This window comes from Convolutriloba macropyga, chromosome 12 (assembly GCF_964194025.1).
Source record: "Convolutriloba macropyga chromosome 12, txConMacr16.3, whole genome shotgun sequence".
Classification (NCBI taxonomy): Eukaryota; Metazoa; Xenacoelomorpha; order Acoela; family Convolutidae; genus Convolutriloba; species Convolutriloba macropyga.
Window position 1 is genome coordinate 8474672 of NC_134479.1, and position 18900 is coordinate 8493571.

Sequence of the window (18900 nt, forward strand, 5' to 3'; positions counted from 1 at the left end):
AGTCACCAGCCGATGATAGTCATTCAGACATTCCGACGCAGTGGATCACGACAAAGCGCTACCAAGATTAGAGCTTGATTTATCAATTGCTCGCAAGCCAATATTGATTTCTCTCAATTTGATAGGTGATGTGAATATCACGCTTAAGAAGCTCTCGCAACGGAAGAGACCATCCGAGGCCATGCTAGTGTATTCCGCAATTTCTCAAGGATGTGAGACACAAGAGTGCTCTGGTTCTCTAGGATATATGCCAGGAAAAGGTTCTCCGCGTCAAAAAGTAGACTTACTTCACTCATTATATCCAATCGAAGGCATCGATTGCTGATTACACAATTGCTGAAGTTAGAACCTAAACCGACTAATGTCTGAGGAATTGCTCTCAAACGGCAGACGGTTGGAAAATTTTCTGACCACTATATTAACAACAAGCTTTACTTCGGAGTGAGAACCATAGAGATCACTCAAAAATGAAGAACGAAAGCGTGAAAAGGTCACTTGAGAAGTCAAAGAATGTTCTAGAAGAAAAGCGCAAAATGGTCAAGCGATAAAATTGCATAAAAAAGACCAACACGTGTACAATAATTGCTATGAACTTCGTTCAAGAGCAATTAATAACTGTATTGAACATCAAAAGTATACTAGTTTCCAATATTATTAGCATACGGAGAATTGAAAAATGAAATTGTAACATCTCGGTGTTAAATAGCATCATTTTTCAGTTACAACTAAGGATATTCCGAGCATGAATCTCATTCTAGGACTTGCAGAATTGGTCTCCAAGGAGATCTAAGACTACCGGAAAATTGGTTTTTTTTCCAAAAATGCTACATTTTGATGTTAGCAATTTACATTTGAGACTCAGAAGACGAAGAAAAAGACAAGCTGGTGCAAAGAAAAGTATCTTGAACCAACATATAATTGCTGCAAACTTACGTTGAGGGTAATAAAAACATAAACCGACTAATATCGGAAGAATTGCTCTCGAACGCCATGCGGGTGGAAAAAAAATTGACCCCAACGGGATTCCATATGCACTGACGACTGTGCTATTTGGCCCTTATTTTTGCTATGCTGCAACCAACTTTATATTAGCAACAAGCTTTATTTCGGAGTGAGAGCAATAGAGAGCGAAAGAACAAAAGCGTGAAGAAGTGAGTTGAGAAGTCAACGAATATTCTAGAAGAAAAGCGCAAAATGGTCAAGCAAAAAATTTGCAGAAAAAAAGACCAACACGTTTACAATAATTGCTATGAACTTCGTTCAAGAGCAATTAATAATGTTTTATATGATGAATAAAACTACTGATAAAATAAAGAACAGACCTGAGGATAATTATTGTTATTAGGTGTTGTTGATGACTGATTGCTGACTTGTCTTGACATTTCTCGTGATGATCTGCGAGAGCTGAAAGCGGAATCCACTTGATCCGGTTGTCTGTGACTGACAGCGTCGTAATCATATGGCATATGTTTGAATGAGGCAATAGAATATGAGAATGTGAGCACAGACCAGGCAAATGACAAATCTAAAAAAGATTACGTTTCACAAATCTATCGAATGCTTTGAGGTCCTTTCTCCTCAAACATAGCTGGCAGATTGCCAGAAAATAGCCGCAATAGATTCGTAGATCGGCAGTCTAAAAAAAAAGTAAAAAAGACAGACCAAAAAAATTCGTCTTTTCATTGAAGGCTGATCTGTTATATTTGGATCAAAAATCTGTATAAGTTATTGCTGCCTCTATTAGCTGATCTCAAATAACATTCATTTAGAGTGACACACACCTATTTGACCTTATCTCTTTGAATTAAAGTAAATAAAAGTCAATTTCAAAGTGAGGAAGTCATTTTTGAGAGTGAGGTAAGTCAAGTGTGACCAAAAATTTAATCACGCGCATGAACAAAAAAACTCGCTCCACTAAGAGCGAAAAATGACGTCACACATGCAATTCAGTTGAAATTGCATGAACGAATGAACAAAAAGTGGCTGTGACGTCAGATGGTCGTAACAAAAATCATGACGACGAAATAAAAAAAAAAACCAAGAGAAGGCCAATAATAGCCCCAGCTATCGCTGTGCGGCTATTAAACAAAATGTAGCAGTAGAAATACTCGATTTACACCTCCAGCCAATCAGAGACTGAGAAGATACTTTTCTCTTTTATATAGCGCTAACACCACTAACTGTAGTCAGTATATTACAGTAGTTGCACGATATGTACACCTCTGACTCCGGTGTTAACTCTATTATACATCGTGTTTTACTGAGTCAGTTAGTCTGAGAGAAATAGGCAAGCCTACTTCGCGCGCACAAATAAGTAGCCCTAACTCTTTATACCTTAAGGCTGCAAAAGGGGCCCACTTCGGGTCTGCCTTGAAAACCTCAAAAAGCACAACTTTTTTGAAAACAGATAAGGTCAATGTCATAGAAACATTTAGTTATAAACCAAAAAAATTATTTCGGATCAATTTTACCTCGATAGCCACCGATTAAATCTGCATTTAATGAGATTTAGTCATGTGACAGCCAAATGAAAAAAAAATACGGGCGAAACAACAGTTCGCTAATGTCTTTTAACGCAAACGGTTTTAGAGTTATATATACCTTAATTATGAAATAAAACAAACGTTTTGGATCACTTATGCTCCACTAATAACCGATTGGATGTGTCATTAAAGAGAATAAGTGAAAGGACAACAAAAAGGAAAAACGGTCAAAAAATCAAAAATTCACCAGCTTTTTATGATAACTTAGGGTATTCCTACAAGTTTAACTCAACACAATCAGAGCACATGAGTTGCATCAAAGTTTCTCACTTCTTTTCAATGTTTATTTGAAAATCACGCATCGCACATGCTCACTTTTTCGCTTCCTTTACTACTCCGGCATGACTAAAATCTCCACTGTAATTTCACTTCTCACTGACGAGCAAAAGCAGAAAAAACTAGAGATCTTTAAAAAAAGACATCACACCAATGCAATTCAAATACTTTGGATTGTAATAAAAATAGGAGCGATCAGAAAGTTGAAAAAAGTGTGAACAGGTCTTAAAAAATAGACAGCGCACCAATACTATCTAAATAGTTTGAATTGTAAAAATAAGGCCGCAAATTCTGGGCGTCTACAGCTGGGCTTTATAATGGGTTTTCCCGTTTCTATTTTTGACTTCATTTGCGACTATTTAGCATGATAGACTAATGTCACACACGCACTCCTCTCCGATGACTGTAGGGTTCTTGATTCTACTTCTAGAATGCCTCAGCCCGGGGGTAGTATCGGGGAAACTCGGCAAAAATATGCCACTACGAAGACGAATTGAGAAAATGTGACCATATTTGGTGCTCTTTTCATTTGAATTTTAGCAGTATCACACCGCTGTTTAAGTTCAGCTGCTTAAATAGTTGATGGTTTTAGTTAATGAATTCTAATTAGGTAATTTTAAAAAAAAAATTTTTTAAAAAAAAATCCACACGTCAAGGACAATCAAAATGACAAAAATAGTGAAGAAAATTCCGCATTAAGAAATTCCGCATTGAGACACAGGACTACAATCATTGCTTCAAGCTTCGTTCAAACAACATGCAAAAAGATCAACGCCCGCAACTGAGTTAAACTGTTTGCTATTTCAATTCGACAACCCGCGTAACAGTGATCGTGCCATTTGCAAAATTAAGCGTTCGGATATCAATAGAGAACTAACTACTCACATTGGCCAGAAAAATTACACATGAGGAAAATATTGAGGACTTACAATAACACTGATGCATCCCGATAGAATACGCGTACGATGAGATCAGAATGATTCGTGGATAAAACAGCCCAAACCATAGAATGTGAAATTCAATAATGAAGTTTTTACCGAATGATATGCACGCGTTAACATTGCTGAAAAAAATTAGCGACACCTTTAGATCTTTTTCATCAAGGTTTGAAATGTGATTAATAATAAAAATTAATTTAATACCTCCATTATCCACAACCCATTGTACTATAATGGTATTTATAATAATTCGTTTGAGCCAATATACTTGGCTGTGACTACCAACTTTCACGAACAGCTTCTGAATACAGAATACTTCATTCGCGCAGGCATATGACCGACTTATAGATCTTTTGTTTGTAATGCCCCACCCAAGTACGCTCATTATTTAAAAAAATACGGCACATACACTCGGTAGTTGCAAATTAAAACACACCAACTAAGCTTGGGGGTTCAACAAACTGGGAATAACCCGATTCCAGTTAAAATGATCAGTCTAGAATGTCTGGTCTACTTACAATTAATCCATTCCTGTCCATCAATCAGTTGTCCGGTATAGAAAGCGTAAATCTCAATGGCCAACTGAGGCAGTGACTCCAAGTTGGAGCTAATGCTCTGCAGAAATTTGCAATCAGCCCAGCTCTGCAGCGCATCCGCATAGGCCAATTTCAACCTTATCTCTTGCACACTCAATCTCAACCGCTTCCTTTTCTTTTGATTATAAACGCCAGCAGTGTTCACACCTAGGAAACAGAATTATAAAAGGACCAAGCTGAAGCATACCCGTACCTAAAGTTCAGTGACAATCAGTACTGATTCAGAATCAGAACAATTTCAGAGAACTTACAAGTTTTAATACTGATCCAGAAAGATTTCAGAACCAACTGTGAAATGAATTCTGATCTTCTGAATCAGAGCAAAATTCAGGGAATATATTAGGTTTTATTCTGAATAAGAAGACAATTCAGAATGAATCACTGAAATAACTCTGAATCAGACCAATTCAGAGCAAAATGTGACCTGAATTCGACTCTGACTCAGTACTGAATTTGCCTTATCGTTAGGTACGGGTATCTAACTCAACTCACTCAATCTCCAAATTGTAAACAGAAGAAACGCCAACTTCATTTCTGAAAAATAACCCAATGAACGAATTCTTTGCTTTCAAACGATAGAGAAATTGAGGGTTGAATTGCGGCCTGCTTCGGGAGACGGTTGTAATTTCACTTGGGCTCCAAAATTTAATCCCATTTTTGAGCAATTTTGATTGGAAACTCAAGAATTGATTTTGAGCTATAATTGTATTATAAAGGTATAGCTACGGTTTTGAGTAGAGGGATATACGTTAAATGACCTATGCATTAATCTACTGGGACGGGGCCATAAAAGGAAATACCGCAAAACCATCTAAACCTCACTGACCTTTAATAGATCCCTGAGCTGATGCTGCGCTAGATATGTCACCCTGTTTGCGTCCATGCTTTGTACACTTTCGCTTGATTGGATGGAACTTGCGACATCTTCGACAGTAGAAATTTGTCCTGGATTTAACTTGTACCTGCCGAACTGTGATGACTATTAGTTCTAGTAACCTATAACAAGGATTTTCTTCTTTCATAATTGACATATTAAACTTTAAGAACATAACTAGCCATATAGGGTCGCGTCAAAACAGAAAGTATCATATGGGAGCCCATTGATAAAACCACTGCATGCATTTTAAAAATCTCACTTTCTCTCGCCGTAGCCGCATGCACACTGTAGTCTACTTATTATTTATACGATTCTACTGCTTCCACACCGCGACATTGTCATGTGAAAGCACTCAACTTTCTGCTTGTTCTAACATCTATCAGATTATTTTAAAGAAACATCCGTGAAAATATAAATAACTTCTGTCAAACTAAAAATCCCCTACGCCAAATTATCTTCGAAAAACTCATAGAAGGATCGAAATCCTTACAAAAATACAAATTTTGTATTTTACCCTGTAAAATGCAAAATTTGTATTATTTAGAAAATTTCAGAAAATTTCGTTGAAAATCAATTTCAGAGGGACAAAAACTGAAAAACGTACTGGGCTAAAAATTCTTACAAGACAACCAAACCTAAAGATTCAGAACTCTTCTGCAAATTACTCTGCGACCCAAAGCATACATTGGGTCGAATAAAAAAACTGCGAGATAAATTCTCAGAAAGTGCACTGAAATTTAAAATGGAAACAAAATTACTAATTTTCGGATATGACGTCATAGCAGTAGACCAAGTAACGATCAAATAATTATCTCATTTTATGACATCTTTAGAAAAATAAATTTAGTCCCTTTTAAAATGAAAATTGATCTGAAAAGAGACAAAGCAAATAGATATAAAATAAAAAGAATATAAACATAAAAGAAAAAAATGAAACATAGGAATGAAATATAATAAAAAACAGGAATGCATCTTCCTAACTTTGAGAAGACTTAAAAAGAAAAGTAGAAAAAAACAAATCCACCACAATATTAAACACCGTTGATGAGTTATTGATTGAGATATGTTCCTCTCAAAATAAAATGAGAACATACTCGAGTACTAAAAAACATCATAATAAATAGTGAAAAATGTCATTTGTTGTGATAAAATTGCTGCTTTGAAAACTAAGTGCGATAATAATTTGACTGTTCTTGAAACAAAAATTAGATCTCTGACGACGCACAAAAAGGTTCAGGATTTTAAAGTAAACTAAAATCGAAAGCAAAAATAAGAAAAAAAAATGGTCAATTAAGAGAAAGCCCCTCCCCTAAAAGGGTAGTCGGTCAACTCGGGGGCAGCAAGTCAACTCCTATGTGTATTTATAAATTCTGACAGTAATCAAAAATTGAAGCATCAGATGCAAAGGATAAAGAAAATAAAGCATCAGAATTATGAACAAGATAGATATGGTAAGTAGCAATTAAAGTATAATACGCAGTGATTTTGAATCAAGATTAGAAAAAATATCAAGCATTTGGCATAACAGCCTCCCTTCCTCTACAATGGTTCCTATTGACGCTTCTACTGCAGGGCGCCTGCGCATGGAGCGCGCGCCACGGAGGCAGAGTATGGAGCTACGTAAAAGAGCGAAACATAATTTTGTCCTTATGTACGTGATCACGTCCGAATATGAATCTTCTTTCTTATCGCTGATCCTAGAAGCCAATTTCTGTATGGCTTTTGATGCTGATGGACCAGCTCCTCCTGTACACGAGAAGATTAACGGACAGAAGGTGGCTTTCTCGACGTCGATTATCCTTTGTTCGTATTTCAGCTTCTTGATGGACTCGTGATATTTGTAGGAATCCGGTATGCTTCTTGGGCAACTCTTCGCATACGGATTAAACACTTTCACATCAAAGAACGTTCTGCTGAAGCGTGAATCGAAGAAACCATTAGCTTTGATATCTAGTCGAACGTCGTCATCAAAAGTAGTAGTTCTATTTGCGAAGGTTTCCCCTTGCAAAGACTGAAGACAGGGCTCTACTTCGACATCATTGCAGACCTCATTGAGCACGTTGGCAAAAGAGTCACGGATGTCATTGTGTCTTATGTGCGTATAGCCACCTTTTGGACAATGAAGAGCATGGGCTACATTAAAATTTTCTCCACATGCGCATCTTGATGGCAATTTTACGGGATCCCATCCATATCTAAGAGCAATTCCATCTCTAAACTCTCCCTTGGTTAAATCAAAATGATATCTTTTCAATGGAAGTGCATTTAGCCAGCATGATGCTCCTTTTTCCATAGCCAAATCTAGAGAATATGCCTCTTTATCATTGATGAGATCTTTGGTTGCCAACTTTTTCGCTATAGCTTGTTCCTGTTTTTCTTTTCTGATTTTCTGAAGTATTTTCTCCTGATAAAACTCTGCATCTATAGCGTTTTGATTCTGTAACGGCTCACAAACCCGAATAGATCTTTCATATTCGTTTGCCCTGTCTTCAGGAAGAAGAATGTTCAGCCCACCCTCTTTAAGAGGAAGTTACAAGAAAAGCAAAAATAAGAGCAAAAACTGAACAAAAATCTTCCAAAATCGATTTTGCATCAATTGATACAAAAAAAACTTCACTTTACAAAAAGAAAAACGCAACCCCTGTTTGCTGGAAAAAAACGTAACCACATAGATTGGTTACAAGAAAAGTACGTTCAGGAACCAAAAAGAAACATTATTGATAACGCCTGAACAAAATAGTTTTTTCGCTCAGCAAATTTTACACAGCAATTTTACTCACTTTCGCTTCCAGGTCAAACCTGAACACATAGTACTTTCGTTAAAAAACCTCCAGAAATTCCAACACTCCTCTTCGTGTCGTAAAAAAATCGGAGAGCAATATTAGCCCACTGAGGAGATTAGGGCGGCTATTAAAAAGGTCAAAACAAGCCGCAAAATCATGTCAAGCAAATTAAAGATTTATTTGACGAAGTAAAAAATAGGAGCGCAAAATAGCCTGATGAGATGATTGGAGCTAAAAACAGCTGTCGTCACGAAAAAATATGCCTCTGCTAGTTCGAATTATAGAGTAGAAATCACAAACCAAGATTCTTATAACTGCAGAAAGTTTGTTCGCATGACATACGAAAACACAAACCTGAATATAGGGGCAAGCATGAAAGCATGCGATAGCACCATTGCGAGATAGTATAACCATTTGGATACAGGAGTACTCCATAGTCGAATTTTGTGATTCTCCAACACTTCAGGAGACTTCTTCAGATGCAGACACAACCAAGACTTGATGTAGTACCTGAAATGGTAGAAACATACTGCAGGTGAAGAACATTCTACTGAAAAACGACTCAGGAAACGAAGTATGTCTAATTATGAAACCGAATAATTTTCATAATCATCAATTTCTACGTGTCAAATTCGTAAATAAGCTTCCAATCTTTTCTAAAATTCCCTCCAAAAAGATGCAAGGATTGCATCGGCTTTTGTTCAACAATTTTACGGAACAATTTGATTCAAATTTAGAATTAATGAGGGAAGTATTTCCTTTTCGGGAGTTTCATTTTCCTCCGCGTTCCAGAACTTGAGTTCTCTAAGCTTAAGTATTCCTAAGGTTTATGAACGATCTACCATCATTTTTTATTGATTGCTTAGCTTAGCTATTTGAAAAGCGAAGCTCAATCTATTGCGAAGCTCAATCATATGCATCCTCTCAGGCGACCGTCGACGCATCAATTGGAACCATTGGTACTCTAGGAGCGCAGTGCTTCTCACCTATGATGCCCTTCTTTGATTCAATCAACCCCTTCATAAATCTAGTGTAATTATCATTTTTCTATATGCTGTTCTATATAATGAGCATTTGATGCTAAATCGACGCTGACTACTGTCAGAATTAATATAGAGGGGCTGATTTGCCACCCTACAGTTGACCGACTACCCTATAAGGGAAAGGGTATTCTTTTAATTGAACTTTTTTCCTAAGGACTTAAATCGCAGTCGATCTCAATCAATACAACCTTCAAAAACAAGAGATTTGGTTTTTGCAATATATGCCGGCATGTTGTGGGCTGAGTACCAATTTCAAAGCGAGACAGGACCTTGTGCAAAAGTGATGAAGTGGATGGTACCCTGCTTGTTTGCAAATAACCAAGGCAAGCAAAAAATGAAAAATGACGGTAGAGCATTTATTAACCTAAATAAAAGCAGACTCAAAACAAAACCTCGAGGAATTCTGTTTACAACCCCACTGAGTTACCAGATTAATGCCGATTGTTAAGATATGATTGAAACAAACGCTTGAATTTCTCGTGAAGGCCAAAAATTTGGAGTTTGTAAGTTTCGATAGAAGGATCGAAAGGTACTTAATTGAATATTTACACGTAAGCGTATACATGCTCGAACACAATACGCAGACAAATAATAAAAATTTATGGCAGACTGCTTGGCCCATAGTTTTCGAGCGCACATCACAAACCGCTTTCGAAGAGGAGAATATCAAATGCAGTTTTCCAAACATCAGTATAATTTAAAATTGAATCAAAGAACTAAAGGCCACATGAAGAAAGTTGGAGAAAATGAGTAGTTCCGATGTCAGGCTATCGTTATAATTTATTGAACCAATATAACTTATATAGCAATATAGAAATGAAACATAGCCGACTAATGTCGGAAGAACTGCTCTCGAACGACCAGTGGGAGCTCTGACCTATTGCAGCCTGCTTCATTGGAGGGGGGGGGGGGGGGGGGGGGGGGGGGGAGGAGGAGGAGCAAGCAATTGCGTGTCGGGGGTAAAATTGGAGTGCTGGAGACGAAAGGGGGGTCCAAACCTCCTGGAGGGTGGACAAGTGGTGTGCGTGGTGAGGTAGGATGATTGGGTGGGTTGGGGTGTGACTTCGTCTAACTTTCAAGATTAATAGCAACCTTTCACTCCATGGAATAGTCTCCTCAAAAAGATTTGGCGAATTGCGTTCATGAGATTGTTTAGGCGCATCACTCTAGAGAATTTAATGCCCTCCGAGCGTTACAGGTTTACAAATTTCGTTTGAGGGCAAATAATTATAGATGGCAAACTTCTAACGCGGGGTTTCATTTATTTACTTCAGCCGTAGATCTCCAATGAGGTACAAACACAAGCTGATCACATTGTAAACTATAACAGGCACCACCAAAAAGAACAAAAACGTGTAAAAGAGCCAGAGTCTTGGAGGTGTCGACTCATCTATTCGTTCTTCCCTCGACACAAACACGCTGCCCTTTTCTAGTCTGTAATACTCCAGCACAACAATGATGTCAGTGGCCAAGTCCAAAATGTATATTCCAAGTCCAAACACCAGATGGAATAATACTCGTTTCCATCCGAAGTACTCATTCCTGAAACACAGCCTTTCGGTAGCCTGCTTCTCCCTTCAAGATCAGAGAACCCGTGGAAACTTTAATTTTTTCATGAGTAATATGGGGTCTTTCCCATTATAGCCCCCCAGTTTAGTGTGCATGTAACCTATAGCCCCCCAATCATGGTAATTCTACCATAATGGGGGGCTATAATTTTATGGGGGGGGGCTATAATGGGAAAGACCCAAGATATGAGCTCATTTCATATCTTTGAGACATAATTTTTTGTTAACAACGATGAAATTTTTGAAAGAGACGCTTGTAATCTTTTTGTGTCACGTAGATTTTTTTACTGTTATTAAATTATACGTAGCACAAAGTGTTGTAATTTATTAATTAAAAACATTTTAAGCCAATTAAAATACTCAAATTCGATGTCTCAATATACGCAAATATCAAAAACCCGGATAACCTTCTTGTCTGAGAGGCAAATTGCAGTTTTAGTTGATTGGTTAACGTCACATCATCTATGTAAAATCTTGATTCCTCTCCCGAGCTCCCTTTTGTTTGAATTGAACACCAGCTCACATCTACATGAAAACTAACTGTTGCCCATGCAGTAAATGAATGAAAACATTTAAAACAAATTAATAACCAGCTACTTACACATTTTCTGCTCGCGGAAGACTACATATTAAAAAGCGGCTATTCGTAACTTCCAGCCATTCTCAACTGAAAAGCATGACAATTTCTACTTTTTTGTCAAATAAGAAATACACAAAAGGGGGTGCGATCCACCCAATGCCCCCACTATGGAACATCAAAGCATAGTATATAAACTTACCGCAAAATGAATAGCGTCTTTAACCTAAAACAACATGCAAAGCCCTACGATCCGCGTCAAATTATTTTATAATAATTAGGTGTCAAGGCCTCCCTCTCGCACAACTAACAGATATTATCAACCTGATACAAGTTTAGAACAACTTAATTTATTTTTGAGCAATTACTTACGCTATAGTGTCGCCTTTTCCCAAGTTCATTTACAGAGAGATGTCGAGATTTTATATGTATTATAGTGCGTTTTGCATAAGACCCTGTGTCTCTCATGAAGGAAAACACGAGACGAACAAATCTACGTTTTTTAATTTCTAAAATGCGTCGTTTATTCGGATTTTGAATTTCCTCGTAATATTTTTAGGCATCCTTGACTTCTTTTGGACATGGCTGGGCCAAATAAATAAAAATTTTCACGTCAGAAAGTTCTGCTGAATCCAGACCTCAACAAACCAATTGCTGTAATGTCAAGTAGAGCATAGCCATCAGTACTAATAAAATCATAATTTGGAATTTTTTCATTAGAAAACAGCTCGTAAGTCTCTATAAATTGAAAATGAAAAAAAAACATAGCAGGACACGTTCTGAACTACAATCCAAAGAACTGAATGAAAAAATTAGAAGTACTCTACCTGACCAGCAGCTCAGTTGAAAAGTATCAGCCAAACACAAACAAAAATATACTCATTGCTGAAGCTTTTAACCCGAAGGCAAAATTTGATCTCTTTAAATATACCTATTTTAAAAATACTTTTGTCTCTGTAAATCGGTTTAAAACAAATTTTTGTCTCTGAAATCGGTCCAGTATTATATTTGTAAGAACTGAAAATAATTCACTGGCCCTTGAAGATCGATTAACTCATAATATGACAGAAAAATTCAAAAAAAAATTAAATTGCAAATTTTAAAGAATAGTTCACAAATATCTTTTTAACAAAATCACAACCAATTCCGTGTCTTTAGAGGCTACCCTGTACCCAATTCCAAGCCTTAAAAAATGCATTGGCTCATAAAGATCGGTAAACAAGATAAAAATCAATTTTTAGAAAAAAATTACAAATTTCATCAAAAAAGAGAACCTCGATCTAATAAAATGTTGAAAACCATTCCATTGCCCCCTAGCAATTAAGTAATAACATAATATCTAACCCTGGAGGGGGGGGGGTTACTTGCGTTACTTGCATACTGTTGCCAGAAAAAAATGAAAAATGCAATACTTACAAAAAACGATGAAAAAGAGCCAATAAAATGTTGAAAACCAATTTCTTATTACTAGCAAATATGCAGTAATCTATTATCAAAACTTAAAGGAGATTCCTAGTATCATTTTCCGTGTTTGCGTTTGTAGTACCAAAAGAAAAAGCTCGAGAGATGTTGATAACAGGTAATAATGTCTCCCAAAAGCCTTCATCAACTTTTAACAACTTAAATCTAAGACTAATCAAACAAAAAAACATAAAAAATTGCGCAATTTGGGCCTCAAAAACTCCTAAACATGACCTTTTAACCTTATATTAAAACCAGCCCGGCAGCTGCACCACTCTAAGCACTTGAGGGACTACCAAAGCCCACTTTGGGCCACTAATGAAACTTAATGCCCGATGGGTTTTACCTGTTTATCCCGTTTTGAAAGATCAAAGTCGTTAGAAAATGTGTTAACACATCTTAAAAACAACAGCGCCCAAATACAATGCCAACTCTTTGAATTGTAAAAATTTTTTGAATTCTAAATAAACCACGATTTCCCTAATAATAGCCGCAATCGCTTCGCGGCTATTAAAAAGATGATAAACACAATTATTGGCAGTTGCAACTGTTTTTAAAAGTCAAACTTAGCTAATTAACCTTTCACTCTTATTTTAATCGTCATTCTACTAGTTTTTGACGTAGCGTGTTTCAATTTCAACAACACCATTGCAAATTGAAATAATTTTTTTTTGAAATATAGGCGACGGCTCCACATAATTTAGCCAGTCTTGATGATTGGATCGGTTGTTACAGATTCTTACGAAACCAATTTCACGTTTAAAAGCTTTAAAATGACGTCATAGTAGTTCTCAATTTAAAAAATACGAGTTTTGATCACTATCTACTGTCCCAGTCCTTGCCAAATTTGCGGTTTTCAATCTACAGTAAATTCGATTTATATTATAAAAATGAAAGAGAACACAACGTCAAAAAACAAGATCTCTTTACGGAAAAAAATATCAAAAACTACGATCGACTGGCGTACAACCAACGTGACTGTATGGTTGGTAAAAGTTACTAACGGAAGCACTTCAATGCGCCCTGTTTTATCTATTCCTGGAAATTCTTACAATTTAATGATTTTTTTACTACACCCTTTGAAAAGGAAAAGGGCCAGTAGCTAACAATTAAACTTCACGCCTTATTGCTAGGCAAAAACTTGATACTCTGGAGTTTGAGGCGAACCAGCAAATTCTATCACTAGATGTCAAAAATTTATACACCAATGTCTCCGTCTCGGAAGCCATCGAAGTTGTTCTACAAAGTCTTTTCTCCAGTGACACCCCTTCGGAATTTGAAAGATCGACACTCAAACTATTAATGTTCTTTTTAAAAGTAATAGTAAATGGTACTGTCAAAAAGACAGTTTGGCAATGGTGGATTCCCTGGCATTTATCTTGGCCGAAAATTGGATGAAACTTTTCACAAAAACCTTAGTGCTGAGGATGAGATGTCGCCGAATACGAAAAAGGTGAAAACTGATATCACATAAAGGGTCAAAAAATAAGTAAGTAGCAATACGAACAAATAAATGGTGGAATTTGTTTCTAGATGCTTTAATGTGAAAACTCAACAACTGATAACCAAACCAAAAACGATAACTATTGAATGCTCTGTAGATAGAATAGGCACCGCAAGAGCCTAACCCAATAATTTGCTGCTTCAACTTGGAAACCATTTGCATAAAAGTTTGGAGTTAAAAATGGAAAAGGGTGAAAAACATGAACTAGTTTACCTGCATATGGCTGTCTACGTTGACCAAAAATAAAAGTCTCTTGTAAATGGTAGAAAAAGCCAAAAGGCTCTGGAACAATTCCATTTTTTCGTAGCTGCGCTCTCATCCAGCATATGAAAAATTTTGTAGAGGGCACTATCCAAAGACTTTTTGATGTAAAAGCGATTGGCAATACTTGGACGAAGCCCCAAAATTAAAAAAAAATATGGCGAAGAAATCAATATCCGGAATATTGTTCGTCAGGCATTGTAAATTGGACAAGAGGAAATTTTTTTTCTGACTCCATAAATACAGCAAAAAAACAGCGGAATGGAAGTCAAACCATTTAAGCACAGGGACATATCTACACTTTTCGTACAGTGTAGAGGCCAATTAATCATTAGACTTAGTAAGAGCTAAAGAAGACAACGCATCATACAGTGATCTACACAACACGAGAACTTAAAACCAGCCAAATATCCTTAGAGTCTAGTTTTGACAAGCGTCAAATCCCACGTGCTATAAGAAATAACCTGTACTGGATGCAATTCCACATATTTCGGGCAAAGTTGCAGACATACAAGCACGCCGATGGCAGAAAACGCGCGTTTTATTGGCATATAATAGGTTAGTGCAAGGAGCCACAAAAACTCATGACTCTCGAAGCAATACATACAACACAAAGGAAGCAATTGCTGAACACGCGCTGTGTAGTAAAGCCAGGAGTTGAAATACTAGTCAACAGTTGTCATGTTGCTATTTTTGAAAATGTTACGTTTTAGCAAATCAAAACATTGAATGTTCCAAAATCTAACAGAAACGAAGGAAAGTCACTAAGAACTTCAAAAATCTAAATTCAAAAATGTTGAATAATAAAATAATAATAACGAATTGCAAAACAAAATTATAGAAGTTCTTGTTTTAACGATAAGCAATATTCCAAGAACCTCTTATTTTATTGCTTTGTTTCTTAAATTGAATTGAAACCATTTTAATTGTAAACAGAATAACTTTAAAATATTCCAAGAACCTCTTCTTTTACTGTTTTTTATTAAATTGAATTGAAGCCACTTTAATTGTAAATAGAATAATTTTAATTTAGACTTTACCTGATGATGCTAGATATAGCGAAAAAAATTGCACGTTAAATTTTGTAATTGACTTAGCTTTTTAACAACGAAAACACGACAATTTTACTGGAACAAAATGTGAAGGAAATTAGAATTATTTCGAACGGACATTTAATTGTCACTATAATGGAAAAACTAATGACATTTGATACCCTCTACATCAAAAAGCTAAAAGCACAACTTAATATGCGCGATGAGTACCGGGTTGTTAGGAATTAAAGTTTTAGTTCTTCAATTGCAAGAAGGTCGACTTTCGATATTCAAAAAATATTATGGTACATAACAACTCAAAATTTCCTCTACCCAAACAACTGAAGGATAAAAGAGGATAGGACTGAGCGTGGAAGCTAGTTTTAAGGAAATGAAAATAGAATACCCGTGAATTTTAATTTAGACTTTACCTGATGATGCTAGATATAGCGAAAAAAATTGCACATTAAATTTTGTAATTGACTTAGCTTTTTAACAACGAAAACACGACGTTTTTACTGGAACAAAATGGGAAGGAAATTAGAATTATTTCGAACGGACATTTAATTGTCATTAGAATGGAAAAACTAATGACATTTGATACCCTCTACATCAAAAAGCTAAAAGCACAACTAAATATGCGCGATGAGTACCGGGTTGTTAGGAATTAAAGTTTTAGTTCTTCAATTGCAAGAAGGTCGACTTTCGATATTCAAAAAATATTATGGTACATAACAACTCAAAATTTCTTCTACCCAAACAACTGAAGGATAAAAGAGGATAGGACTGAGCGAGGAAGCTAGTTTTAAGGAAATGAAAACAGAATACCTGGGAATTTCAAAAACCCCGGACAAAGAATTAAAATTTATTGAGTGTATTGTTTGCAAATAAAATGAAATAAATTTAAATCTAACTGTTAACAATTTCAAAACTTCGTTGTTATTTTAACTCATTTCCTAGAAATAGAAGGATGTAGTTACTCACATGTGTATATAATTTGTACATAGTTTTATTAGATTGTGAATAATTTTCAAGTAAACCTGACGATGAACGCAAAGTTCCAAAACTTTTGTTACAAATCATATTAAATATCAATTTACAATTCCTTTTCTCAGCAATTAAACAGCAAATCAATATTATTGAACAGAGTGCAATTTATTACATTAATTAAACAGTTTTTTCAAATTGAATTTACCGGATAACGCAAGGAAATAAATAAGGAAATAACGCAAGGAAACAGTAAGGATGGCTCATCTTCATCTTCATGGCTTACATTATGCATTGTCTTCACGGAGGAATCACTTCTTAGCTTCTAATGTTTTACAAACAAACAACCAATATTTCCTTAAAAATTCTGAGTTCTCAATTAACTTAAGTCTACCCAAGATGAGGTCGTGGGTTTATGTGGTTCAATTAGCGGTGATTTTTGTAGGATCTGCAATTTTTAGTGTTTTTTTTTTCACCGCACTAAACGCTAAAAATTGCAACTTTTATATATTTTCACCGCAATTCCTACAACTTTTAGCATTTTTCAGCGTTCACACCTCGACCCGACTAGCCCGTAGTTGACTAGGGCATAGTATGCCTTTCCGTTGTCCGATCTATTGACTAACGGTCGCACAATTTTGCAATGTCTGTTTTGTCGAGTCACTGCCGCACAATTTCTCATCAGAACATGTTCGCGCTATTTCACAGTTTCACATAATTCGCGCAAATTCGTTTCATACTTCAATTACTGTCTGGATGTGTCTGGATCATGTGGTCCATACTTCCACTAACTCACCCCGGGATAGCTATTAACTATTTAACTTTACATATTTTGATTGAAAACAGGCCATTTTATCGGCCTTCATTGGTGCATCTGTTATATAGGTCATCACAAAATTCGTCCGCCATGTAGTTGCATTGCAGTATGGATGAGCACATTTCTCCCACTTCTCTTTTCATCCCATTCGGGAAAAGTTCAAGTTTTAGGAGAGCATCCAGTTGTGGCACCACCTCTCGTCGAGATGGTAATTGCAAGATATCTACTTTAGCCCGTCTGTCAAGTCTGTCGCTATAAGGTTTGAACACGGAGAAGCATTGCAGGTATCGCACATTTCAACAACAGCATTTTGTATTGCGTGGAATCTAGGGCATGTCTACGAAACAAGAACAGTTTCCTCAGTTAATGCTATAGCCGGGTTGAAGAATTACCAAAGGTTTATGCAGAATTGTGCTGCAGTGCTCCGAAACGAATTGAATTATTAAATGTTGGACCTATTTTGTTTCGGCCACCCATCTTAGTGCGGACATATAATTCTTGCACAACACTCCTTGGGCGAGACCTGATCGTTAACACGTACGTACTTGCAGGTAGAATGGTTAATGTGTAAGAATTTGCAGGTCCAATGAATAACTTGTAAAATGTATAGAATCCCTTACAATTAACTTAGATTCTAAAGGATCCTCTGAATTCTTGTGAAAAATTCGTGGAACTATAAAAATGGTGGAACTAGTTGAATTCACAAATTATAGGCAAACTTCACCTCAAAGAAGGATTAATACAATTTTTCTTTTATAAAAGTGAAATGTAGGGAAGGCAGCTTCAGCAATTGCGTTAAAAGTTATCATGAACCGTGATACTCGAATTTAACCGGTTTTATCTTTATTTGTAATTACCAAGATAACTTGGTCCCAGAGGCCTTGCTCTGTTTCTTTTTCCTAAACGCAGTGTTTGTTCCCAACGATAGCGTTGAACATCATATTTATTCTCTGACATATTCTCGGTTCTAATGTTTGAACCATAAATTCTTATGACAATTGGTTAAAGATACTGTATCATAAACAATAAGCCATAAATCAGCGTGTTTAGCTGTCACTTTCAAGTGTTTTTTGTTTGAAGCCATTTAAAATGTAATTTTTCGAAAGATTCGTGCGCATGTTTGTAGGGTCACTAAAGTTGTTTCTCGCACAAGAACGAAACTGAAAACTGATCAAAATTTAAAACTTATTGCGAGCTACTTGGTCGAAAATAACCTTCGTTCAACTAAATAAGCTGTTCAAAAGAAACCTTAAATTTCCTTTGGGGCCACTGTCCTCTCAGTTTTTGCTTCTTTTCTTTTTGTTACATGTCGTGCTTTTTGTTGCTTATAGAGATTTTTGAACAATTTTTATCGTTTTTTTCTCCTGTTTTTTGCACACCTTGCTCTGATTTTTCTCATGTCTATGGTCGAATTTTTATCTTTTATATCTAGTGTAATGTAGAAGAAAACAATTTGTCAAATGATTATTTCCGATATTTGAAACAAAGGTTTTGGATCATTTACTTTCAACGTCAGGTTAAAACTGTTTCACAAATTGTTAAAGGATAAAATGAATATATATTTACGAATATTTTCCGTTTGTGCCCCCCCCCAGCTTAGTGGGCGCATATTATTTGCACCCCCCAGACGCACGTGCA

At 36.2% G+C, this 18900-nt stretch overlaps 1 protein-coding gene across 1 annotated transcript in view; it reads right to left on the bottom strand.

Annotated features, from left to right (window-relative positions):
- The window catches only part of LOC142351147 (uncharacterized), a 297047-nt gene that overhangs the window by 13097 nt on the left and 265050 nt on the right, over window positions 1-18900 (bottom strand). The window contains exons 2-8 of the mRNA XM_075403262.1: window positions 11226-11293; window positions 11032-11149; window positions 10326-10598; window positions 8368-8523; window positions 5180-5349; window positions 4276-4500; window positions 1323-1525 (exon numbers count right to left, since the gene is read on the bottom strand). Of these exons, the coding sequence (XP_075259377.1) occupies window positions 1323-1525; window positions 4276-4500; window positions 5180-5349; window positions 8368-8523; window positions 10326-10598; window positions 11032-11149; window positions 11226-11229 (1149 nt within the window). The 5' untranslated portion in view covers window positions 11230-11293. The remainder of the gene's footprint in view (window positions 1-1322; window positions 1526-4275; window positions 4501-5179; window positions 5350-8367; window positions 8524-10325; window positions 10599-11031; window positions 11150-11225; window positions 11294-18900) is intronic.